Genomic DNA, 27,055 nt, shown 5'->3' with positions numbered 1-27,055 from the left:
GCACGGATTACCACCCTGTATGGTCTGTTTGTGACATTTCACAGAGGTGAACCAGTAGTGAAGGCCAGTAACAGCAGACCTGCCTGCTCTGTTCAGCTCTGGCTGCTGCAGACTGCTGCAGCACCTGGCTGACAAATACGATCATCTTTCCTTGTCGGGAGACCCTGGACAGGACGGACGGGGAAAAAAATGATACCCTGATTAAAGGCTTTTATTAAATAATAAATCTAATATGTGTTTTCAACATTTTCTTGTTGTGTCTGAGCCTGTCTCTGTGAATCTGTCTTCTTGACTAGTGAGACTGCACCCTCTGGTTTTATAACAAAAACAATACAAATGGGCCTGGCATTAACCTTTTTTAAATAAAATACAATCAACTGGGATTTTGACAATTATTAGAAATTATTAATATACAATTAAAAGGTAACAGTTACATGGCAGGTACCATTTTAATTTGAAAATATTTTGCTGTACTTGGACAGTTTTAAGTAGCTGGAAGAACATTTCAAGCCAAAAACAAGACAACCACTTGTTATTTCATTGCACAGTGTGTTTGAGATCAGAGCTGCTACACGGTCAGAAACACATCCTCTGATTGGTCGGTAAGTCGAGCACAGAGTCTTTGTTTGGTCAACAGACTTTGAACACAGGCACTGTGGAAGGCCTATAAACGTCAAAAACAACAATAACTGTTTTTAACATAAAAAAAAATGGATAAATAATCATAGCAGTCATTCAGTGTCCAATTTATCATTATTATTGAGATATTTTACAAGTCTTCAAGAAGACACCAGTGATTCCCTGACTTTTCATCTAGTGCCGCCATGAGGTTGACATTTGTGGTTACTAGTGAAATGTCTAAAAACTATTTGCTGCATTGCATTGGAAATTGGTTCAGACGTTCATGATCCCTTCAGGATGAATTATTACAACATTGTAATTTTAGGACTTTCATTATGTGCCAGAATCAGGTCAAAATTTAGAATTAGTCTTATACTTAACATGCTAACACTGCATTTTATCTAGTATGAATTGTGCAAAAATAAAAACATCAAACATCTAATATCAAAAAGGTTTTATGAAACCGGTCCTGATATGACATGAGTTTCAGGATTAACACCAAGTATCAGTTGAGAATTCAAACACATTTTTTTTTCTCCCACAAAATCCTCCAAACTCAATGTCAGTTTAATTTGCCTAAAAATAAAATAGAATAGAATAAAATTGAGAAGTATAAAATGAATAAAATAGTCTAAAATTAGCTAAGCTGTAAATATCTAATCAAAGTGAAAAAGATGAAGAATCTGACCAGACCTTAATGCGAGCTTTTAGTACCTTACAGCTTTCAATACTTTGTGCTACAGACATGTCTGAGTTGATACTGATAGAGTATTGAGCTTTAATATCCAGCCCTATCTGTGAGTGCTATGGAATGTATATTTAATGTGAAATATCAGCGGGAGATAATGGATTCACCTGACTTCACCTCATCTCTTATGATTGACTGTTACACTGTCTGTAATGGAACAGAAGCACAACCTGCAGCCAGATGAAGTCTCAGAAGTGTTATTTGCAAACTTTATCGAGACAGCAGTGAACTATTACTTTTTACCAATATTCTGCTGATACTTTTCTTTATTAATCAGTTAAATGTTTGATCTGTAAAATCTTGAAACATGTCCAGTACCGGAAGCCAATAATAGTTAAATTATTTCTTGCAAAATTACTTCAAGATCATTTTATCATCATACTGGCTACTGATAACTTCTATATACACACACAAAAAAAAAAAAATCTATTCTCCTAAATTATGGAATACCACTCCAAATGCTAAAAGAGAAGCAGGCTATATGAACATTTTTAAATGACAACTGAAAACATATTTACTGAGTGGTTTTAATTATTAATGTAATTATTATTTTTATTTTATATCCAGTCTCTCAATTTTAATATTCCTACTGGTCTCTTTATTCTTTTTTTTTTTACCTTCACTATTATATTTCTTTCATGATTGACTTTTTTTTGATTATCTAATCTTGCTGAGTCTTTTGTGCTTTTGTGTTTTTTTTATTGTGAAGCACTTCAGACTGCATCCCTCGAATGAGCAGCGCTCTGAAAAATATTATTATTATTATTATTATTATTATTTATTATTCAAATAATCCCATCAGCTCTTAAAGTGTATATATATATATATATATATATATATATATATATATATATATATATATATAGAGAGAGAGAGAGAGAGAGAGAGAGAGAAGAGAGAGAGAGAGAGAGAGAGAGATAGATATAGATATAGATATAGATATAGATATAGATATAGATAGATAGATACAGGTTTTTTTGTTGAATTCCATACTTTTGAATACAAAATTGTCCTATATGTGTACATCTGATAGCTTTACTTGTTGTTGTGTCTCTGGTGGAGTTAATATGGATTCTGTTTCTGTATTTTCGGACTGTTGCTCAAACTCTGCACCACCTTTTCCCAACAGAACTTTTTGTTTGTTCATACTTTAAAAGACATGGATTCCCCTCCCCCAATCATGTTTCATACCTTTGCAGATTTTATGACCTCTATGGGAGCTCTGTATATTGCACTGTGTCTGGTCCGCCAAAGCAATGGGGAGATATATCCATAGCTAATCCCTGTGTTGGTAAACACAGTGCATGTGTGTATGTGTGTTTCTATGTGTGCGCGCATGAGCATGCTGCCCTGCAGTATTGATATCTTGGCGCTAAAGGGGAGGTGGAACTGAGAATCTTTTAAGCACATAATCCTGAGCACTCCTCCTCTCTCCCACCCATCTCCTCTGCTAATACCTAGACAGGACTGAGGCCCTCCCAAAATGAACGAGAAGCTGCAGCAAAGCTTTGCTCATGCTGCCCATGGGTCAGTCTGTTTACCACAATCACACGCTGAAGTAAGAGTATCAGTTTAACCGTGCTGGTGGTACAAGCAAAGGGAGCCCCACAGTGGTCAGTATGAAAGAAATAAATACAACAATTCAACATACACACTGTTATAAATACACAACGTCAAAAACATAAAAATCACATTATTAAGAAATGTTATTGCATCTCTTAGTTTTGTGTATGTAATTTTTCTTTCTTTACGGGATTTTATATAGATTTATATAGGTTTTCATTAAATTTGTACTATATTTGTATCGTAATCCCACATTTTCCAAAAGCAACTTTATTTCGTAACAGCATTAAACTTCCACCATGGATGTATTGGAGACCTGGATACAGTGTTGGAGCCAGGACCCCGTTTATTCCACATTGTGCTCATAGAGACTTTCATGTTTCGTTTAATATGAATATGAAATATAAATATATATACTTTCCTAGTTATTTGTTGAGGTTTCATAAAGACTTGAGCTTTGATATTTTGACATTGTTTTCATAAAATGGTCCATAATAATATTGTTACTTTGGGACTCTATGCAGGGACAGGTTTTATTTCAGAATATTTTGAACATGACAGTGCTAACTATCTTTTTAGTGGAACTGCTTATTTGTGGTGGAGTTGCAATCTTGAGCTGTTTGAAATAACTGAAACATCTTTGTTATTTGGGCAACAGCCCTATCACAAGATTATCAACTTTGCAGAATTGGTGGCAGAAAGCTTCAAATTGCTGGGGGGGTTAAGGCTATAAAAATCAATCCAACCTTCCCAGTACTCATTTCAAAATTCCTGGATAGCTGAAAAATGAATGTTCACACAAGGGCACTTGTCCAATCAGCCACACTTCATTACAGTGGCTTTGTAATTTCCTGGACAGCATTCAAGGCGGAATTAAATCACTTCAAAGCAAGACAAGTGTGAGAGGGGAGACAGAGAGAGGGAGAAGAAAAAAAAGGAAAAAAGATATCTTCCAGAAATGACTAACGATGAAGCGCCACTGTTCCACAGTTCCACAGTTCAGCGAGTCCTCACTCTGTAATCCACTGGAGATGAGATTATTCTCATCAACAATACAGAAAGCCTGTAAATGTAGGCCAAGCTCTTTCCCAGAGCATCTTCACAAGTTAATGTCATGAAATACAACACTAGACAGCTACTCCCCAGTCTTTTTCCGTTAAGATGTGTTGATAAAATGTGTGATTGCGGCACCTGACATGACCTAACACTTGTCAACCTGCTGCCTTTTAGCTGCTGGATGCCTAATTACCGCATACAAGTCTGAGTTGCTACTTCAAATCACAATGAAGTGAACGACCTTTTCAACTTGCTTCAAGTTGTTTCAACTTGTATGAGTTCAAAAACTTTATCTTTAATGATGGTCACATAAAAAAATAAAATTAAAAAAAAGCTCCAAGTATGCCATTAAACATTTTGGCACAGTCTCATGGTAACCCTCACCAAATAAAACTATTTTTCTCACTAATTGATATTCATTGGTTTCAAATGAATGCTTTATCTTCAAAATCCTGTTTTAAAGTGGAAGAATTAGAAAAAGACAGATTATATCAAAACTTCATTTCTGGCTTTTAAGGACTGAAAAATAATTTTATAAATGGCTTTCTTGCCAATTAACTGTCATACTTTCATCCATCTACCATTTTCTACAAATGCTTGCAAATAAAGGCTGGGAGACAAATTAAAGGGCAAACCAAAACTAAAGGGATACTTTGCTGATTTTCAACCAGCTTTGTATCAAAAGAATGTGGGTACTATGTGTAGATCAATCGTGACACATCGCCACCAAATGACATGAATTACATCATTTGGCGGTGTTTCGCTTGCCCTTTGGGCTCGAACTACAGGCTGCCATTGTGTTAAATGGACGACAGAGGCATTCTGATAGATGTGGGCTTTCTACCTTTTGAGCAGAAGCAAGTAACACAGTCCTTTTTTATCTTTTTCTCTGGTTATGTAGCACCAATTTAAAAAGTATTTGTGTCTAGTTTTGTGTCAGGACTCTCTTAATTGACTTGATTTCTACATGGGACAAAGGCAGTGATCAACTACTGAAGAAAGGACCCAAAAATGAAGAGGAAATTAGTAAAAAGTACAAGAAAAATTGTAACAATCACACACACACACACACACACACACACACACACACACACAAATAATAAATAAAATAACATTTAAAAAAAGGCAAACAAGACTTGGAAAAGGTGTTTAAAATAGTATAATAATTATGCAATATAATTTTCTATACCTAATTATGATTCATTATGATAATTAGAAATGACTTTTTTCTTTTTCCCTAGACATTATTTTGGTCTTTTTAAAACATTTCTAAATCTTTTAATGTTTTGCAATTGCTCGAGGCAAAGTAAATCACACTTCAAGTTTTCAAATCACTTCCCCAGATGTTTAACAAAGGTGTCCCACAAGGATCAGTACTCATGCTCCTGCTATTTACTGTAAACATGAACACAAATGACCAAGGTGCAGCTAATGAAACACATATTCTTTCAGGAGTTGTTGGGAAGCAAAAAAGAAGCTAAGAGAGTATATGTTAGGCTTACATATATCAGGTCGCCAAACATGACTGCAAATGAATGATAACGTTGCTCTGCTAAATGTGCATTAAGCTAACAAGTTCATTATGGAAACTGAAATGGCGACGACACGTCAAAGCTGTGTTCACATTTGGTTACTGCTGCTCCCAAGTGGCTAGGTATTCAGTTATTGCAGGTTACACAGGTTACTTATGGATTGTTTTGGTGATGTCATATGCAATTTACCCTTTCCTGGAAAAGAGATCCTGAGCTCAATAAAAATGGAATAAACACAGCTTACCTGTCAGCAATCTATATCTGTACAATCTGCATGCCAAAAGAGATCTGTGTCACTTTGCTGATAACATAAGCTGGAGTAAAGGCAAAGTGCATCCAAATTTCTCTATAACTATACTACACCTCAATCATAGTGAAATCCACATGCTATTACACAAACAGTCAAAAGAGCCATGTTGCACTCTGCTTCAATCCCCTCAAACAGAATGACAGAAATAACACAGGGTAAGAATTTAGGATTGTGTGAATTTATGCTCATTTCACTGCCAACACAGACCGACTTCAGTCACTCTGTGCCACTTAGACAAAGTGATAAACACCAAGACAAAAAGCAAAAATCCATCTACCTGTGTTTAATTAAATGAGATAGATGCTTTCAGCTATATTACAACTCTATTAGAAAGCACTTTGTAAATGATAAAATTGTATAGTGATCCTATTGTGCTGCCATTCTCGCTATCACAGTCTCTTCATTTTGACGGTGAAAAGCCCTTTCTTGGACCGTAACATAAGAGATAATAAGTGAAAACGTGGGACTGATGGATGGCAGTCTGGCTAGACGATGCAAGGTGAAAGAAAATGGAATTACAGAGAGAATCGTTAGCATCCCTCTGTGAAATCAAATTATCAGCTTTCCAATCTTGGGCCTGTGGCATATGAGGAATAAAATGAATGTCCCCTTAAAAAGAGAACTGCTTGAATTCCAAACATGGAATGGATGGAAAAATCTTCTGTCTGACAGCAGAGCTTTGGGCGCTGATAGTTCCATTCACAACTTTGATGCACCAAACAGGCTGAAAGCCATGTGTCAGAGTACTAATTCCTCCATGTATCAGGCAGGCTTGGGCAGTAGTATGGTATGCCAGGATATTTAGAAATCCAAAAGGTATGTTTTTCTATACAGTTATAATGACGGGTGCTCCTCTTTCTATTAAACTCATGATACGTAGTGCACAGCATGCACAACCAGAGCTAAGTCTCCAGTCCCTACTGGTGAAACAGGCAGTTGAGCTTAAAGACACAGCGACACCTGGTTGTTGAAGTCACAGGACTGTAAACAGCCAGCAACCAGCAAGCAGAGAGAGACTGGGGGGAACAAAAGCATCTTTTTTACATCTACATTTGTGAATTAAGGATTAATTTTGACCAAACTGGAGCTGGTGATTGTTTGAACAGTGGGCTTACTGGATTACTAACAACAGTAACCAAGAGAGTTTTGGTGGGTTTTATTTTGTTTCTGTTGAGTTTGAATTGTCTTTTATGATGAGTTAATAAGGCAGTTTAACCCTATGAAAACCTTTGCGAATTGGCTTAATTTCTTTTAAAATTTTGGGAGGAAGGAAAATAGGCAACTTAAGAAATGAACCGAAAGTTATTAAGAAATTATTTTTGAAGTACAAAATATTAGCAGAAAGTTAGCAAAAAGCAAGCAAAAAATAAAAACAAATGATAAAAAAAGTGCTAAAAACAATAATTTTGCTGCACAGATTTTAATAAATAATTACAATTATAATAAATATATTTTTTTGGGTATTTTTCTAAAATATTCCCTGAAAGTTAAAAAAGGAAAGCAATACTTTTTAAAAGAAAGGTGAAAGGTCAAAAAAAGTGAAATGGGTTTCAAGGGTTTGAGCAGGAAAATCGGTGTGAGAATATTACTTTTTTTAAAATGTATTTTTCTATTGTGTATTTATTTGTCTGGAAAACAGAAAGTAAGTAGCACATTTGCCTTTGGGGAGTTGGATGGGTTTACCCCGCTGAAATTTCAGGAAGGTATGAAAAATTGGAGTGCCCAAGTCTTTTATCAAGCAAACATTTTTTTGCATACCAGCTAAATACCAGGGCAATTTAAAGCTTCTCCATGATTGCAGCAAAGCATCATTTTTGACACACTTAACCTAAATCCTGAATATGTTCTCTGTGCAACTAGGAGAGAGAAGAATAAATGTTAACATGATGTTGTTCCCAAAACGACATTGTCTGTGCAGGAACAGCAGATAAGTGTCTCAGGAGGTTGGCGGCTCACCTCAGCCACGTTGGTAACTTTCATTAATCGCAGTCTCAGGAGGCAACATGTCTCTTTTAAAATCCATCTGAGTGGGCAGAGTCTTGGGAAATTAATGGGCTTCTCATTTAGTCCAGTTATAGTCTGTTTTATGTAAAGCACAGTGCTGTATATTTATAGCAGACAGTTTATTATGAATGGAGATTTACGCTCACTAATTTAAAATAGTTTATCATTTGCTTTTGCGGCAGTAATGTGGTCTTTGTGAAGCTCAATCAATCACACAGAAACACTTTGCACATGCAGTTCTGGGTGAAATCAAACTACATCAGAGTTCAGATAAAAAAAGATAAGGATGGTCTGCTTGTGCAGTATGTAATCAACAAACAGGAACACAGTTTTTAAGTTTCTGCACTCTCTCCACAGGAGGTTTGAGCAGCGGATCAACTTGGGAGGCCGAGCTCAGATCTCATCGAGATCACACACTGATAATTTGTGTTATTTATTCATCATCTCCACAAATTAGTCCACAGCAATAAAGACACCCAAATACAAAGAAAAATGCATTTCTGACTTCTTTTTTTTCAGTGTGGTACCATCCTCAGTTTTGGCATATGTCAAAAAGGGCATTGGGAGCTTGTTAGCACAGAGCACAGCAGGAGTGGAGAGCTCCACGTCTATAACATCATTTGTGCCAGAGGAATGCAATACATCCAAATTTCTCTGGGACTATAAAGGTAATACAAATTGGCTCAGCTGGCTAATGGAGGGTGGCTTATCTGTATCACGTATGCTGCTGCTAATACTTTGGGGCTTTTAACCTTGCTCTTTTTATTCCATGTGCTTCAAATGTGCTGTTGAATTTCCATGCTCTGTCTCTCTTTTTTGTAACCCCGCTACCCTGTAAAAACCTAACTACTTTCAATTTTGTGTGGGCTATATAAATATAGCAGTCATTGTGGTCGTCACTATGTCAGTTGACTATATATTAACAGAGTGAAAGGAGTCTGCAGTGAATGTTGACGTTAAGCTTATTAGAAGCTGCCCTGGATGGAAGTGGAAACAGAACCCAGTCCTGACAGACTGGAAGGCAGCCTGATCACACCTTCTGGTCGGCTGTCCCATTTACAAAAGTGGCTGCAGTACATTTCATGAGCATATGGAATAATATGGGGAAAAAAGTCAAATTAATCTATGAAACCTCTACATTTTCAACAACATTGGTGCTGTTAAAAATGCCAAAAGTCTTGAACATAATATTCTCTGCCGTCAAAAATAATGCAAATGTGACCGGTACGATTATTAACATAAACCCTATGGAAAGACCTATGGAAATTGGATTGATTTCTTTTGAAAACATGGGAAGATGACAACAAAGACCTTCACAAGAAATGAGCTAAAAAAAAAAAAAGAAGCAAGGGAGCAGTAAAGAGTTAACCCCAAAAAAGCTGAAAATAATCAAAGAGAAAAAAAAACAAATAAAACAAGAAAATGACCACAAGCAAATATAGAAAAAAAACCCAAACCCATCTTTTCTCTCAAACATAATTTTACATACAGAATTTAGGGAATTATTTATATACTTTTCTGAATATTCTCACCGATTTTAGAAAATATCTAATAATGCCCCCAGCTAATTTTCAGATCATTTTCTTGTCAGCTTTTACTTTTTGTTTTTCTTGACAAGTTGATAATTATGTTTTTTCCCTTGTTTCTGAAAGAAATCAAAACAGTTTTCTCAGGTTTGAGAGGTGAAAATGCTGGAGAAATGCGTCTGAATGCAGCACAAGCCAACTAATGGTGATCTGGGTGTTGAAGGGTTAATATAAAATACGTCTCAGACAAAGACAGTTCAGACTAGGAATGTCAATACTTAACTGTTATAAGCATTATAACCGCTGAGGATATTTTTGAACAGTTAGTCATGCCAGTCTATGGGTTCATTTTGCTTCTCTTCAGTTTATTGTTCTGTGTACCAACCGAATCTGGTGGGAGCTAGATACTGTATTTGGTGATTACTGCTAATAACGCCACTCATACCCAAAAGTTTTACTGTGGAAACATTGTGCCTACCTCCAGTCCTCCCCCCAGGATGCCCAGTGAGTATGCATTGTTGATTATATTATCATTGTTATCTCTTTTAGTGGTGTCAGTGTGACCACAGCTAGTGGTGCTAACAAAGTTAACAATGCTAAATGTATTTTCAGCCAAAATACAGCTGATTATTCACAGTCCAGATGTTGAGCACAATGAATCCACAGCAACGTGTTGCACCACCGGGACACTATTATCAGCTGTAATCACTCAGTAGGCAAAACCATTAACTAGAATAGCCAAGGAATCAGTGGAGACCCAAGGCTGGGCAATGGGTATATTTCCACAAGTTAACACAGCTGGACAGTTATCTGTCAGAAAAGCCAACTAAATAACATAAAAGACACAAAATATTAAAATTCCACCACTTCTAAATGGATCATGCTTTGACAAGCAGTGCTGAAGTTCACTAAGGCAATGGAAAGCTGGAGTTGTTATCCACTGTAATGATCCCTTCTATCTTTGAAAATCAACAGCCTGACTTCATGAGCAAATCATGAGCAGTCACTTTAGCCAGCCAGACAGCATTACAAGTTAAGAATCAAGCCTCATAACAGCATGCACTTAACATTCAAATGTCTTTTCAACCTGTGTGACGGTATGAGTGGGTACTCTCCAACCAGATGAAAGCAAAATACGGCCACAAGATGTGTGAATCAATGCAGGACTGAAGCTACCATTACTGCTCAGCCTGGAGGATGAAAGCACATCACAGCAAGTTCACAATTGCAAACCCTATTGACCTGTGCAGGCCCAAACAGTGGAGTCATGATAACACCTCATGCCAATTTCAAGAGGGAGCAAAAATTGTGACCTGTCTCCCACCTACAATACAAGCTCTATTGTGCAGGCCGGCTAATGTATACATAATCGATCAAAAGAAATGATGAGTTTTAGCTCTAACATTGTGCAGAAATGTGGGATTAACAGTGATTCATTCTCTGACTGCTGCCACTTACAGCCTGCAGTTGCAGACGTGGCAGGGTGCTGTCCATGGTGCTGAAGCGGGGCAGCAGAGAAGGCTTCAGACAGGACAGTAAAGGACTGGACTGGACTGGAACTGTCCAGCACTTCAACAAGAGCCTGCTGCTATGTTCCTAATGTGCTGTGAATTCAAACTGTTGTTTTTTTCTATTTCTATATACCATTACTTAAAAATAGATATTTTAGAAATTCTTGCTTAAAATAGGGGATTATAAATTACACAGATATTCAGGGTAAATCTTAAGAGGATGCATATTTATTAGTGCAGGTCTGTTAAGCTATCAGTGTGCCTATTTTCTTTTTTTTTATTTATTCACCATTCGCCCGGTTTTAAAATTTCACAGCAGTAAAAAATTATTTGATTATATATAAATATTTGTCAGCATAAACACAAAGCGATTAAGGCCTGTAATTAATGCGTTTTTGTTTTTTTCCTGTCTTTAAGAGATTGTACCGAGTTGAGTAGTAAAGCTGCAGTGATGATGTTGGTATCATTCTGAAACTAGAAGATGTGAGGGAGGAATCAAGTGGCATCACCCATCTCATGCTAACTTCTCAGTAAGTGTGTGGAGTGACGCTCCAAAGTTAGGATACATTTTTGCTATGGAAAAATGGCATGGTCGTCTAAAGGATTCCCTTGACCTCTGACCTCAAGATATCTGAATGAAAATGGGTTCTGTGGGTACCCATGAGTCTCCCCTTTACAGACATTCCCACTTTATGCTAGTCCCATGCATTTACTTGAATCCTAATCAAGACAACCTTAATGGCAATTAACCTCGGACATGACATTGTATCATAGAAAAGTTTTTCTTCATAAACAAGAGGTATAAAAACTAAAAAAATACACTCTCCCTTCTCTCTGAAACATTAAGAATATTGCCCAATTACTGGTGTCACATGAATTCTAAATCGATCCGTGACCCAGCATTTGTTAGAGACACTTATTATGAGAAGATTGTTGGGCTGGGTCAAATTTGACCCAAATCATACAGTAAAGTTATAAAATATGAACAGAATGTAAGGGTTAAACTTGTCACATAGGGAAGTAGATCAGCACACTACTGATCCTTGTTAGATTTAGTCTGTTGTTTGCATCCTGAGCAGTGGACCTGTCTCACTCCCTCACTTGTGCGTGAGCTCACAGTAAATAAAGCTGAGTTAAGGTTAGCTTCTCCCAGATTTACTGATAACCCCAATTCTTGAATCAGTGAGCCTGTCAGTACCTGGTAATTACATGCGTTTTGGTGGTCAGAACTCAAATAAACAGCCAAGACAAATCGCCATTTAAAACTTTATCTATTATGAGTTTCCAGCTGACCGTTTGTGTTTGGATTTTGATACTGCCTACGTCAATTATGCTATATCACTTTAGGCACCTTTTCAGGCACCAGTACCAGTTTGAAAATACCATTTTAGAACAAGTATCAGAAAAAAAAGAAAGGAAAAAAAACCCTGATACCCAACTGTAGAACTGAATGCTCATTTCACTACCATAAGACCTCTCCTATGTGGTTTCTGTAAATGTGTCAGTACATCCAACTGACCTCATAACTGCAGACTACCATACCAGCACTGAGCCTGGACTCAGGAAGAGGATTTGCTCATACATTATGTCAGATAAGATCCTGTGTCAAGAGTAGTATGAAGGATCAGTGTGAGTGATTAAAACTGTTGGCTAAATGTTAGAAATAGACAATGTACAGGATAGATATCCTGCACATAGATATGCTATACATGAAAACATGTGTCATGTATAGCCATGTCATCATGTTAGCTTTCAGGATACAGAAGCTATTCAGGAAATCAGATTGTATGTTTTTACTTTGGTCAACTTGCTAAAGTATGAAATCCCTACTGAATTACACCTGAGGGATTTGTTTTGGTCAGTAGACACATGGTATTCCTAATTATGTTATGCTGTGACCACAGGCCCCCTAAAGCTCTGGCTGGACACAGTAACCTCAGTCTACGCATCATTAGGGTATATTTGAAGTGTTTAATCTGACCTCAAGTTCATCACATGAAAACACTGAAAATTACTGTCAGCAAGACAAGCCCGGGAAACACGCCAATCACAGCGTCTAGACATCCTCAAACACACTCTCCTGTTACTTCCTTTAACCTCCTTCCTGCCGTTAGCACAATGTAAAGGCAGAACAGCAACACTTTACCCACAACAACTGCTCCCATGCCCTCCACCTCCCACACATCACATCTTGCCAAACTCCGGTATCAAAGAAAATCTCATCCTTTGGCCATTGTGATTATTACACTGGACATTCCCGACAGCACTTGAAAGCAACACAAATCCTTCTGTGTCCAGTAAGCCTCTGAGGGCGCAGAGGAGGGGAAAGGTCACCGCAGACAATCTCACATCTTGAGGAATTGCTAGTCAATCCTTTGCAACGCCTGCAGTATTTAGGGTTTTTTTCTTTCCTTTTTATACCTGCAACATCCTCCTTCAGTGTGTTTCCCTCCTTCCAGAAACACACTTTTTCCCCTCCACCTTTAGTTCTGCACCGTCACACAACAATTAAAAGCGCTAAGTCTCTCGTTACCAGCTGCTAAAGATTAGCAGAGTATCGCTTCTGAATTGAGTGTTTTCCAGACTAATCCTCTGAAATCCCCCCCTCTCTTTTTTTCAACGGTAGTAACGTGATAAAAACAGACAACACTTCAGCCATGTCTCTGTCTCTCCACACACTAAATACTTCAATTACAAATGCCCGCAGGCAGCGCGCAACTTTGGGAATCCGAAGCAGCAGCAGCAGCAGCAAAAAATACATATATAAAATAAAATACTGACTTACCTGAGAAAGACCGTCTCTCCTTGCCGGACGGTGATATTGTCCATCACTTTGTTGTCGGACTGAGAATCCCCTTGGCTTCGGACTGGCAACCCTGCAGGCACAAGAAGCAAAATCCTCAGAGAGAGAAGAACTGTGCATTTGGAGAAGGCGACAAAGTATCCCCGGACAGACATCGTCTTCAGCCGAGAGGTGTTGAGAAAAAAAAAATCCCACAGCAAGACAATGAGTCAGTTTTCGCCCCGTCAAACGCTCCCGTGGAGATTATTTACCCCCCAGTTCATTAGTCTTAATCCAAATCTTGTCGCCAGGTAGCCGCGGTGAGCCGGGGAGGAGAGACACTCGACCCTATCTGACTGACTGCCTGCACAGAAAAACATCCACTGTTTAGTCTGTTAAAGAAGCAAAAGAAAGAAAAAAAAATAATCCCTTCACATTTACGCTCCGGCAGCGGCTGCTGGTGTCTCTATTATTTTAGTTTTTGTATTATAAGAAGTCATCAACAACACGCAGAAAATGCCTCAGACAGGGATTTCAAGTGTTAATCTGCAGCCTCGGAACTAGGCGGACAACAAAAAGACAACAGACTCATATTCAGAAGAAAACACACATCTGCCAAGTTTGCGATTTGCATCGCTTGTCATGTTGTTTCTCCGCCGGTGCTCGGTGTTATTATGAGCACTTTCCGTCTGGCGACGTCACAGACGGACAGTTGGGGGGCAGCGGTGGAGAGAAATGGATTCACATTTGCATTAAATATACCCTCACGAAAAACGTGATATTAATCATTCAAGCAGAGGCGGTGAGTCTCTGCTACTCCATATGGACTTTAGAAGGCTTTATGTTAAATTCAACTGTGCCTCTGATTGTTCATTATGACCAGTTTTTATCTTAAAGCACTTCTTTTTCTCTATGATGCAACCCCCCACCCCCCACCCCCATACTGTTGATAAGTATTTCCTTAAAACTGTTAGTGAACCATTGCAAACCTACAGAAAATGGCCCAAGTAGCTTAATCAGATATTAGTATTATAGTATAGTATTATTATTATAGTAACTAATAGATGGTTAACCCTTTGAATCCTGAGCTAACTGGCTCGATTTCTTTCAAAAACATGGGAAGAAGACAATAAGCAACAAGAAATGGTACCAAAATAGCAAGAAATAAGATTTTTTTTTTAAGTATAAGAAAATTACCTGAAAACTTGTTAAAGATAAGTTATTAATAATAACTACAACAACAACAACAATAATGAAATTAACTGTCTCTGATTGTTCATTATGACCACTTTTATTTTGTAAACCACTTATTTTTCTCTATGATACAATACCCCAGATATTATTGATAAGTATTTCCCTAAAAAAATGTCAGTGAACCAATGCAAACCTGCAGAAAATTGTCAACAAGCATCTGTAGCTGCAGCTTACTTGATGCTATTTTAATTACCAATTCTGTTCTTGATGTCATTGATTCACAAAACGTTACAGCCCAACATTTTTATTATAATTTTCAAAAGCCGATATTAACATATTTCAGTTGTTTGTGTTACCTAATTATAGTTCAAAGTCTTAAAACATTTCGTTTTTTTATCATTACCCAATTAAAAAAGAAAACAAAAAAATTATTAAAAAAAATAATAGTATTTTTAATCAAGTTGGAATCAGAGCATTTTTGGTTATTTTGCTTTCAAGATTAAGTGATCGGTAGACAGTCAAATTAAACAGTTACAGATTAAAATGTGACAAACCAGAAAAAAAAAAACAAGAAAAGCCTGTTCTCATTCCAGACTTGTTGAATATCACCGCCTTTTCAGTGATTTCGGCATCAGACACAATGTAAAAAGGCCCCTTTAGCGGCAGTACGTTACACTGGTGGTAACTGCTGGTAACTATTTAACATACAGCCCATTCTCATTTCAAAAGACTCATTCATCCCCTGCAGAGCCGTGCACACTGCTGGTACACTAGCTGCAATGGAAAGCAGTCTGTCGCCTATTTCAACAGGTTTTTCCACATTTAAAAATCTTGTGTAGATATGCTTATATTGGTGAAAATGTGTATAGCAAAAGTAAAGGAGAGTCCAAAACCTGACTCTGTAATGTCCGTTCAGTCCCTGATAAATCACACAAAGCAGGCTTTCGACCTCAAGCAGTTCTGTTTACTACAGTGCACTGGGTATTTGCTTCCATAGCCATGTTCCTCACAACAGCAGTCAACATGCTTGCACATACAGTTAACATTATTAACTGTGCATTGAGATAAGCACATGACAGAGTTTACGCAAACACTGCAGCTACATATAAGTAAGAGTATGACTGCTTCTCTACAAAAAAACACTGGTCATACTGGGTCATGCAAGGCCACAGGGCTGAACTTGATGGAAAGGCTGTGTTCTATTGCTTATGAATTCAACTTTTCATTTGTACAATGAGTATACCTCACACTCATGCCAATAAAGCATATTGAAAATAAAAAAAAAGGAAAATTGAAACAGAAATGTGCCATTTCCTCTCTCAGAAGTTATGTTGCCCCCCACTGTGCTGGTTTTCACATCATGCAGGCTGCAAATAGCCATGAGAAGAAAAACAAAATCCCACAGTAAAACGATGCAAACGTTTGTGTATCCTGAGGAGCAGTTTGCATTCTGAATACATTTTTGTGGAGGCTGTTTTTCTTGAGTTGTACTGTTTTTTCTGTTATAGAAGGTTTAGAGATTGTTAGAGCTGCGACAATTAGTCAGTTACTCAGTGAGTTGATCAATGTGGCCACTGTTGAGCAAATGTTAGTGTCAATAGTGTCCTTATAAGGTGTGTTCTTTAAAAGGCCGCCCTTTGCTGAAATGAAAATCAATAGGCTTTCTTTATGGGAGACATTTGGACATGTGAGGTAAAGCACATGTAAATAATACATGACATCTGAACTCCATTTAGCTGCTCCAGTTTCAGTTCTGGTGTTCATGCTGGAACACTTGAATAAAACAGCCACATCATTCATGTTAATTGTAACTCCTGTGCTTTTCCTACAATGACGAGTCTGTGAGACAATGACAAGTCTGGTGGGGAAAAACACTGTCACACTGTGACACTGTCAAGGCAGAGGAGTGGGACCATGTGACCAAACAGATTTTCTAAAGGCACCAACATGTTCTCATCTATAATCATCACTTATCACCGCTTTGCAGTGGACTTTCGCATCCACATATTACGCTCTAGGTATCCTTCTGCATCTGCTCTTTACATTCCAGAATGCTGCTACCGTGATGTCAACAAATGCGCAAGGTGGCACGACGCTGCATGTAGTTATGTTGAGTCAACAAAAGCACAAGGCACTCAGCCCTGACAAAATATTGCAAAATGTTTGTAGCTTTACACTTCTTCTCTACGCTACATTTCAGAAGAATGTATTTTGTGTTTTACTTTTCTACATTTATCGGAATGCTTAATTTACTAGTTACTTTAAAATTAAAAATGTTTAACAAAATTAGTGTTTAATATTTTATATGAAAAATTAAGCTACCTTACAGTTTATACACGTATCTAAAATGATAAGTGAATGAATCATTTAGCCTATTGACAGGAACTTAATTGACATATATTTTTAATAAACATTTCAGTCATTTTATAATTTATTTGGATGTATTTATTATTATTGGGTTGTTTTTTTTTAAATGTTTTTGGGAAGATGTTTTGCAATGGGTGGGTTTACTTTTAATACTATAAATAAATTTTCAATGCAGGACTTTTACTTGTAACAGACTATTTTCACAGTGTTTTATTAGTACTTTTTGTTTATAAGTAAAGGATTTAAATATTTCCTCCACCGTTTTCATTTTGTTTCAAAGAAATGTGATGTTCACTATGGTAAACATAGAAGAATGCAAGTTTTGAGATTGAACATACCCCAGGTTTCGAAATATAAGTCACTGACAGTGACTACAATATCAAAATTTTAATAGAATGTAGATATAACAATAAAGTTATTGATATTGTAAGAGTCACATAGATCAATCTCTTAATGTGAACACAGCATAAATGTACTTCTTACATAAAGAATAAAGACGTCTCTATCAGCTGTTTTAAGATAAGTGGCAGTTAAGTCGAAGCACGCTTCGTCAAGTAGCTCTAGAATCTAAGCTGAATTGTTGTGGATGTTGATGCCATTAAATATCAATGTTGGTAATTTCATACCTGTATTTTATTATGGAGCAACAAATTACAATGAAAAAGAAAAATATCTTGATATATCTTTATGAAATTAAATGCAAATGATAAGTGGCTGAGATTCTCTACCTTTCATGTTCACACACATCATACATGTGATGTCTTTTAATTCAAACCATTCATTTCCAATTCATTTTCCATCTGAAGCCATGCTGCTTGTATTAGAGGCATCTGTTCATCTGAGATGAATATGTGCAAATGTTAGCCAAGTCTTTTGCATTTGTAAGCCTGTACTTAACATTTACTGATTCATGTTGCGATGTGTTTCCTTCTGTCTTTATGGTGTGCGCGGTGCATCAGGCCCTCCCCGGCTCTCTCAGTGCAATCAATTATTGATTACTCTGATTCCATATTAACAACCTGTGACATCCTGTCTCCTGCAGTTCATGAAGAAAGCCAAAAAAAATGTTGGTGGTATGAAGAAAAGGGTTAAAAAACTCAAAACAAGCTGAACATTTTGCTTCAAACTGGATCATGACAGCGTCCCATTTTTAGAATGTGGATGTCAAAGTGGTAAACAGGACCCGGAGGGACAATGCATGCAACCAGGCAACATGAAGAACGGAGGCTCATTCTCATGACCCCTGTGACCTGTGTTCATCCTACATCAACAACAACAACAACAACAACACATAAAGTATGTGTGGTCCTCTCTCAGGCTTACGCAACACAACAAAACAGCATCAGGTTGCACCAGCTCTGATTTCTCTCTCTCTTAAAAAAAGCAACTGCATACATATACCAACATTCAGAGCATATACTCTAAACAGTGTAAGCTGGCAATCAAGGTGATGTTGAGACAAAGGGGGAATTGAACAAAAAAACTGAGGTGATGAGCTTTAATCTACATTTTTTTTAAGTAAGGAAACCAACTTCTATAGCAAACTAAGGTGTGTGACTGTAGACATGAGATATACCATTCCTGTAAAAAGAAAATGCTAGCATTGTACATTTCTGAAGACCACAAATAATAACCTTTCCCCACCAAAATAAGTGCATATACATGGGTGTTTTAACCCTTAGAGTCTACTTTAATATTACTTGTATCGCACTGTACACAAAATATGCTATTCAAAATCAAGCTTTAAATTATACATTAATATTATTTTCTACTTTCATTTGGTTATTTTTTTTTTAACCAACACCAGTCCTAGTCATGAATATCAAATATTCATTAATTGTCAGAATGTTAACCCTTTAAAGGCCAGGTTTTTGTCATGATACTTCTATGTTTTTAGCTGAAACCACCCTCCCACAAAAAAAAGGAATTATTTCCAATATACTTGCAAAGTATTTTTTTGTTTGTTTGGTTGGTTGGTTTCTTTGATTATCAAAGCTTGGGTTATGTCAACATTGACTGTGACAGTGCTAAAGCCCAGAATGACACTCAGAAATAATACAATGCATTTTTATGTTTTGATGGCTGTGGGATCAAAAAAATGCAGTTTGAATGGGTTTAACGACACATTTTTTGCACTTAACAGTATGATTGTAACAATTTTGTTTATACAGACTTGCAGGATTTGAGCTGGAATTCCAAAATTCAAAAAAAATACACAAACTCTTGCCAAAATTTATGCCATATGCATGACCTCAACAAAAAGTATTCAGCTGCATTTTGAGCACTAAAAGCAGTTGTTTGTTACTGAGACACCACTCCTTTTTTTGTGTAGGGATTGTGCCCCCCAAACCAGTATTTTGGACAAAACTATGATCTTTTTCTAATCATTACCAAGTGTTTTTTTGTGCTCCAACCTAACCACATATTAATCACAGCACTGTTGAAACATAAAGTTTAAATGCATCCGCTACATAATAGGGTGCACATATAATGTGTCCCTGGTTTGCAGCCAACATTTTTTCTGGCAGGTTAGAAATAGAATTCTACTGCAGTGTGTGGTCCATATGCATGCAGGTGAACTGTACTGACAATTCCAAGTCCGTGAGTCACTGTCTCTATATAGCTCCTTTGACACATAACAGTATCATCTATAAGTTACTGAGCTAGCTTGAAGGCTTGCAAAAGGTGATCAATAGTTGATCAAGTTTGGCAACAACAGGGATGCTTGCAAGTTAACTGTCATGTAGATTGTAAAATTCTGAAGCTTTATGTGTTTTGCAGCATTTCTTTCTTTGGTTATCTTTGACTCTAATGTGTCTCAGACAGAGCGAAATGTCTAGGAGCATGGGTGGAAATTCAGGGAAAGATCGACCATAAACCTAAATGTCCCTCGTTTAAATCTAGCTGGAATCCTTTGTTGCATCTCTCTCCTTATTTTCTATTTATATGTCACGGCTGTCTGTACAACAGGCATGGAATCTCCCCCAGTCATACCCAATAAAGAAGATGCCATAGGCACATGCAATTTTAACACTTTGAACCCTGGGCAAATTTACTTTAATTCAGTTGTTTTAAAAAAAGGAGGAAGGCAATGAGCAACTTCATAATAAATGACCTTCAGAAAAATAGAAAACACCTGTTGTGGATGTTATCGGCCTATTAAACGGCTGTTACCAGTTGTTATCACGAGCATTATAATGCTTCAGACGGGGAAAAATTTACTTTCCAGTAGGCCAGAAGGTGCATATCAATGTTGTAAAATGGTCACAGTTTCATCAGGTTTCAAGTTCAGGTAATTCACAGTACCCAGTTTTTTGTTAGTGGTACAACACATATATCCTTAAAGCTTTACCTTGTCATAAAAACTACAGAATTTGTAGGAAAGCTGCATGTGGTACACCTGATTTCAGACCTTTAATGCCAAAAGTTGCCTTTCTTCAATTATTTAATGAGTAAAACTTGTATCACATTGTCAAAGAGGTGATGTTTCTGTTGTTGACCCAGTGGAGAAGCTGCTTCTCTAATAACCACTAAAATTCATGCTTGCCTGATGTACCCTAATTATAATAGGTACTCTGTCTATCAGCAGCCTTATAGCGGTGCCCTCTGCCTACTCCCATTCATAGCATGATAGAGGACAACCCAGCTGAAAAAAAAGCATCAGCATGCAATTATTCAGTCCTTAGCTCACAACTGCTGCTACTTTCACTCATTTAATCCAAGCATTCACCACTGCTTTTTCAATACCCAATATTTTGCCTCTCAGCACTTTTTCCTCCATTTGTCACACTGAAGGTGCAGGTAATGAAGTCATACAAATGGAAATCACAAGAGTTGCAATAAAAATCCCATTACTAGTAAACCTATGATTTGACCTATAGTATTTTCATCACTTTGATTGTTATTAGAAATTTAAATAATCAACTTTATTTCAAGGTTTCAGAATATCTGATGCAGGTGATGAAGTGGCAGAAGAAGATGACAATGAATTGGACAAAGAAAACACACAATCAACTGACTTTGCGGTTGGTGATTATGTGGATTTTTAGCCCTAACCAAATACACACATTATGTCTTGTGTGTATGGCTGGCTGGCGGAAAAATAAGTTTGTGCACCCACTAGAATTTTTCTGGTCTTGGGTGTAAATTTCATCTTTGCTTTTCAGAGAAAAAGAACTGTCTTTGGCCCTATCATTACAAACGGACATGGTAACATGAGTAACTAAACCCAATTCTGGCTTGAGTGCCTCCTACTTATAATATAAAAAAAAAAATCTTAAAAACGAGCAGCACTGGGTAGGAGGCTAAAAAACGCCCAGTCACCCAACCATGCCACCTCTTGATCCACAGCCCCTCCCTGCCCCCTGCACACACACACACACACACACACAAAGTAGTCAGTCTGTGAATGTGCGGCTGTGGAGCAGCAACAAGGGGCTTGGTTGCAGATGAAAGCAACCAGGTTTCAATCTTTAGAGGGCAGTCACTATGCAGATTTATAACACAATATGTAGAATTAAATACTTTGCACCCAAATGTCAAGAATTAGACCTGAATCAAACAACAACGCTGACTAAATACCAATATATAAAACTTTTCAACTGGCTCAGGGGTTTAGTTACTCTTTAAACACCGAGCTAAAGACAAAATCCAGTTGTGCAAATATAACTCTATCCTGTTTATTTATAGATTACTTTTCATAAGAAATATGACTGTGATTGTTATTTATAATATTTCATGTTAGGGTGCTAAATAAGAAATGCAAAAGACCCTTTAGATGGTTGTATATTAGTTCGGATGACGTAAGAACAAACACAGAAATTCCCAACTAAGCCACATATTTATTGGAATATGACATTTCCCTAAAGACTTACTAAAATATGAAAAAAGAGAAAAATAAGGAAAAATAATTTCCTTCAGGTTTTTTTTATCAGAGGCATCCTAAAACAATATGTAAAATGTGGAAGAAAATGCTAATTTTTGTTCTATACTTAGGCTTTACAGGGATATTTGGGTTGAGATGTCCACAAGCAAGGGATGATAATAATTAGTTTTACTTTGTGTCTGTGCCTGAAAGGCTTCAAGAAGCTCTGCCTGGCCAATAAATGTCAAAATCCATTATAAATCTGATTATGACAACCGGCATTCAGTACTGGATGTAACTCAAGGCCTTTATCACTACAAAGAACATTGGCCACTGTGTATAAGAGCATAATTTGGTACAAAGATATCACATTTTCTCAACTGCAGACTGAAAATGTTGAAACATGACATTTGTAGTTTATTTAGCGATATCATATCGATAATAGGCATCGCATTCCTCTCTACCATTTCTGAGCATTATATTATGAGGCTAGAGGACGTGAGTATTCTTCAGGCTTGAAGACAGCATCGAAGCTATTTTATAGTCCAGATCTTGAAAGGGACAGAATGAGATGTCACCATCCAGAACAACGAGCCTCCAGGCAGCACATTCCTGGGAAGCTATACAGTCATGTCATTTGATTTGCTCGGAGCGCTGCAGCTCATAATCGAGGTTCCACCTCCACACAGACTATAAATGCCACCGCGCTGCACCCCCTTCTGCATCTCACCTGAATGAAGTTGTCAAGTAAATGAATGAGTGAGAAAAAGCCTTCTTCGGTGACATCTAATGTTCTTCATCTGAACCACCTTTAGTGTAGTCCATCACTCACTATCACCTTTTGGATCAGCGCATGCTAAGTCAGTAAATCAGGGATGGCATGTCACCTAAACACATGGAGGAAAAGGTAGAGATCAATTACACATTATTTATTGGAAGGATTCTTTCCAGCTTTGGTGTTAGTAACCTAAATACAGAAAAAAAAGCCTGCTTACCTTAGCAACCATATGTTTAATAACACTAAAGCTGCACTCATCAATATATTTTCATGTAAACAGTGCATCAAGTCATAACGTGTAATGTGAAGGGGGTCAGTCAAAGTGATGAATGCACACCTGAGATCTAAGTTCCAGCAGGGGATATTTATCAATTCGCATTCACACCCAGGTCAAATAACTCTGCGATAGTCACAAGTATTTATTGGCTCTAGTTCCGCTTGCTAATTGTTCCTTAATCAACGAAAGGCAATGATGCCCCAACACAAAATACTGTCAATCTCTGTCCAAGCAGCTCTTGGAGTTGCACCAAGTTTAAAAGAGAGACTGAATAAGGAAAAGATATATAAAAAGAAGTAACCATCATAACATTTTCACTGGCCTCCATGCTGCATTCTACTGTTTACTAACCTGTTTTCCAGCCTATCTGTGATGTCAAAAGTGACGCACCAGATAAAAAAACAAAGCAAAAATAACAAAAATAACCTGTGTACACATGATTACTTTGGTGAAGAAGGCATATTAGACTAATCAATTAACCAAAAACCAAACAGGCAACTGTTTGCTAGCGTGTTTCCCTTAAAAATGTAATTTGGATTCATATATTGATATGTCAATGCTGTGCTCTTAGCTTGTTCTGCTGACCTCAAGTGACCATAAAAGAATTAATCATTTCTTCCTTAAAAAATAAAGTTTGTTTGAGTCTTTCATTAATGGTGACCAATTACAGTCTGTAATACAAAACATTAAGAGTTGTAGGTAGACCTCATATAAAACATCAGAGACATGCAGCAACTATTTCTAACCCAATCACTGTAACAATGTGTCTTTCTGCAAACCACTAATACGTTACTTTTGTACACTATCCTCTGTCATATATGTTGTTTCAACAATGCTGTGGTGGTTAGGTTTAGGCATTAAAACAACTTGGTTATGTTTACTAAGAGGTCTTGTTTTGACTTGAAATACATGGTTTTAACGGCATAATCCCATTAGGAACCATAGCAATGACTTGCTTTTTTTGGTTGTACTGTAGTCTGCAGCTTGGTGTCTCACTTAGATTTTTTTTACACCATACAACAATGTAAGTTATCCACACAGCATGCTTTACATTTCCTCCAACTTGTATTTAGCCAAGACAATTTGTAATAACCAGCCATATGGGGTTTAAAGATGATGATAAATAGATATACTGTGAAATGTGTGTCATCGGTGGCTGTGCCTAAAAGTAATGAAGTACTAATTGTGAGGTAAACAAAGACTACAAGGAGACAACAAGAGGGAGACAAAGATCCCATCTACTTGATGATGATAATGTCTAACTAAACGAATGCTAATCATGCAGGCCTAATTGGGTGGTTTGAATGAGAGGACCGCAGGGAGAAGCTGGGTGAAGGCAGTAAGTGACCCTCCTGCTTCAAATACTGTCAAGATGTCATTGAGGAAAGTGCTTAACCTCCAACGACTCCACTGGAGCAGACTGGGCAGCCTCCCAGTGTGACGCCGTGTGTCACTGTAAAAACACATTTACTCAGCACACTTTCACGCCTCCACCTCAATGCAAACTGACATCCTGATGGTGAAGCCGATTTCGGGTCTTTAAAAAGAACAAAATTTCCAATGCTCATGTAGCCGAAGGCAACAAAGGACCCTTTATCTGGTGTTAATTGGAATGAATGACAGAGGGGGAAAGAGACTCACTAAGGAGTGCACAGGAGAAAGACTGACAGATGAATGTTAGTGTGTCATGATGTCACACTAATCAGCATAATCAGTTTAATGACCACTATTAGGCAATCCTCCACACATGTCAATCAAACTGTGGTGCTAGATACCACAGTGTACTGTCAGTGGAGGACAAGTCATAGGGTCAGTGTGACACACGGCAATCAAACCCATTAGAGTGGATAATGACAAGCGGTCAGACCAAACACAAGTGCAGACCACTTTTCAGCATTTACTGAAATTTATCTGTACAGTATATATGATGTAGGATCACAGAGGTGCTCAGAATTCAAGAACGCTATCAAATCAATAAGACGGTTGCCAATCAATACCATGTACAGAGACACATTCCTTTAACAACAAAATCAGCACATGTATGATGGTTCGATAAAACATAGGAAAAGCTACTAAAAATAGGTTTTAGATCGCTTTCCCGTTGCCAGCAGAGCAGAGCTGTGTTTGCATCTCTGCAACAGACAAGTAAGTCTTTCTGTGTGTGTGTGTGTGTGTGTGTGTGTGTGTGTTTGTGTATTTTTCGTTTATGTGACTTTTAACAACACAGACAGGCTGGAAAACAGGTTAGTAAACAGTAGAAAGCAGCATGGAGGCCAGGGGGTAATTTTATTGTCACCTTCTTTTACTTATGTCTTATAGTTTTTGGGATATCGTTTGCCATGTTGCTCATGGACTCCCCTTTCTTTTCTAAAGAAATCAAACCAGTTTGATAAGGTTTCAAAGATATAACTTCTTGTGAAAGGCATCTGAGCACAGGACAAGAAAGTGATGTGGATTCAGGTTTCAAAATGTTAAAGTGTTCTTTATCTTTAAAATAAGGGAGAAGGGTATTTAAATGTTAATAGACTAATAACACTTGTCACATGCTTCTAGTTACTGTTGATTTTTCCAAGATTAAAACCACAGCCAATATTTCTCTAACCTTAAATGGTGTAAGCACTAAAATAGAATCAATAAAAACATGAATCTTGCTTCAGTCACTGTGAACAGATATTAGATATAAGAATGAATGAAATATGTTGTATTGTACATTCATAATGTATATTTTGGTACATTCATTCACAATGTTGTCTTATTATGTAGATAAAAAAAACCCAAAAAAAACATTATCAGAGCATCATTGTGCTTCTTACAAAATACAGTTAACATAGCAATTTGCCAGCAAATAAACATAATTACTGGGAGACAGAGTTAGCACAAAGTGCAAGAGCAGATTAACGAACATACATAGACAGCCTTTGTGTAAGGCAAACTGATAATTAAGTGCTGTCTGTCTTTTTATCCAGTCCCTGTCTACCTTTGGAAATGGATTCTAGGAAATACATCATATTTGTTGGAACTGCTGGCTTAATCAGCCTATGATGCCTCAGACAGCAGGATGCATTCCTTTCTAATGTTAGAACCCTTTTTCCTGCCCTTCAAAAACCTATCAATTAGGATTTTCAAATAACAAATGTGTTTTTTTATTTCCATTGCCAGTCTGGAATCAGAACACTGGCTCACAGACATAGCAACAGCATTTTATATAACAGGTGCTTTGCAATCTTTTCAAACACTGTATTAACATCGAGGACTAACCAACCTGAATAGCACATAGATTATATTGTAATTGGTTGTCATGACAACAAATGAATGAAAAGTGGAAGAAGTTGTTACATGGGCTAGAAATAAAACCTCACATGCTGTTGATGCTGAGAAAATGACAAGAACAAACTCAATACAGCGTCAAGTGACAACAAACAGCAGCCCCAGCTCAGCTGCAGTGTGCAGCACCTTTCACTGTGTAATTTACACTTTATATGGATGCCACAGGCCAGATGTGCATGAAATGCATCATGCTGGTGTTCTGGACAGCCAGTTAAACGGTTATCTCTGCTGCTCTGCACTGTGATCTCTCTTGATGACTTCCAGATGGTCATCCTCCATCTTTAAGACTCTCTTTGTCCACAAGGGAAGCCGAGGTAATGAGGTCTTAGTCATTGGTGTTAATGAAATATCACCTATAGCAGACTGAAGGGAGCAATGCAGCAGGCGGATCTCGGCACCTCAACCAACTGCATGTGGCGAACCGCTGAAAACGCCTCTGGAAAGTGGTTTAACCCTTTAAAATCCAGACTGACATCAGCTTTCTTGTGCTGCTTTCAGATGCCTTTAACAAACTATTTAACCCATCATGCCTAAGCAAAGTGACTTGATTTCTTTCCAAAACATGAGGAAAAAGGCAACAAGCATTTGGGCAAGA

At 37.4% G+C, this 27,055-nt stretch overlaps 1 protein-coding gene across 2 annotated transcripts in view; it reads right to left on the bottom strand.

The window, feature by feature from the left end:
* The window catches only part of ntm (neurotrimin), a 554,851-nt gene that overhangs the window by 141,538 nt on the left and 386,258 nt on the right, over positions 1–27,055 (bottom strand). Inside the window, exon 2 of one of the 2 annotated variants that reach the window (XM_042500021.1) lies at positions 13,657–13,747. In XM_042500021.1, coding sequence (XP_042355955.1) covers positions 13,657–13,747 — 91 coding nt within the window. Of the gene's footprint in view, positions 1–13,656; positions 14,078–27,055 lie in introns of those variants that run through there. The other variant, XM_042500020.1, reaches the window with a different exon arrangement.

Source organism: Plectropomus leopardus, chromosome 13 (assembly GCF_008729295.1).
Source record: "Plectropomus leopardus isolate mb chromosome 13, YSFRI_Pleo_2.0, whole genome shotgun sequence".
NCBI classification, from domain to species: Eukaryota; Metazoa; Chordata; class Actinopteri; order Perciformes; family Serranidae; genus Plectropomus; species Plectropomus leopardus.
This window is presented reverse-complemented; position numbering and strand designations above follow the sequence as displayed.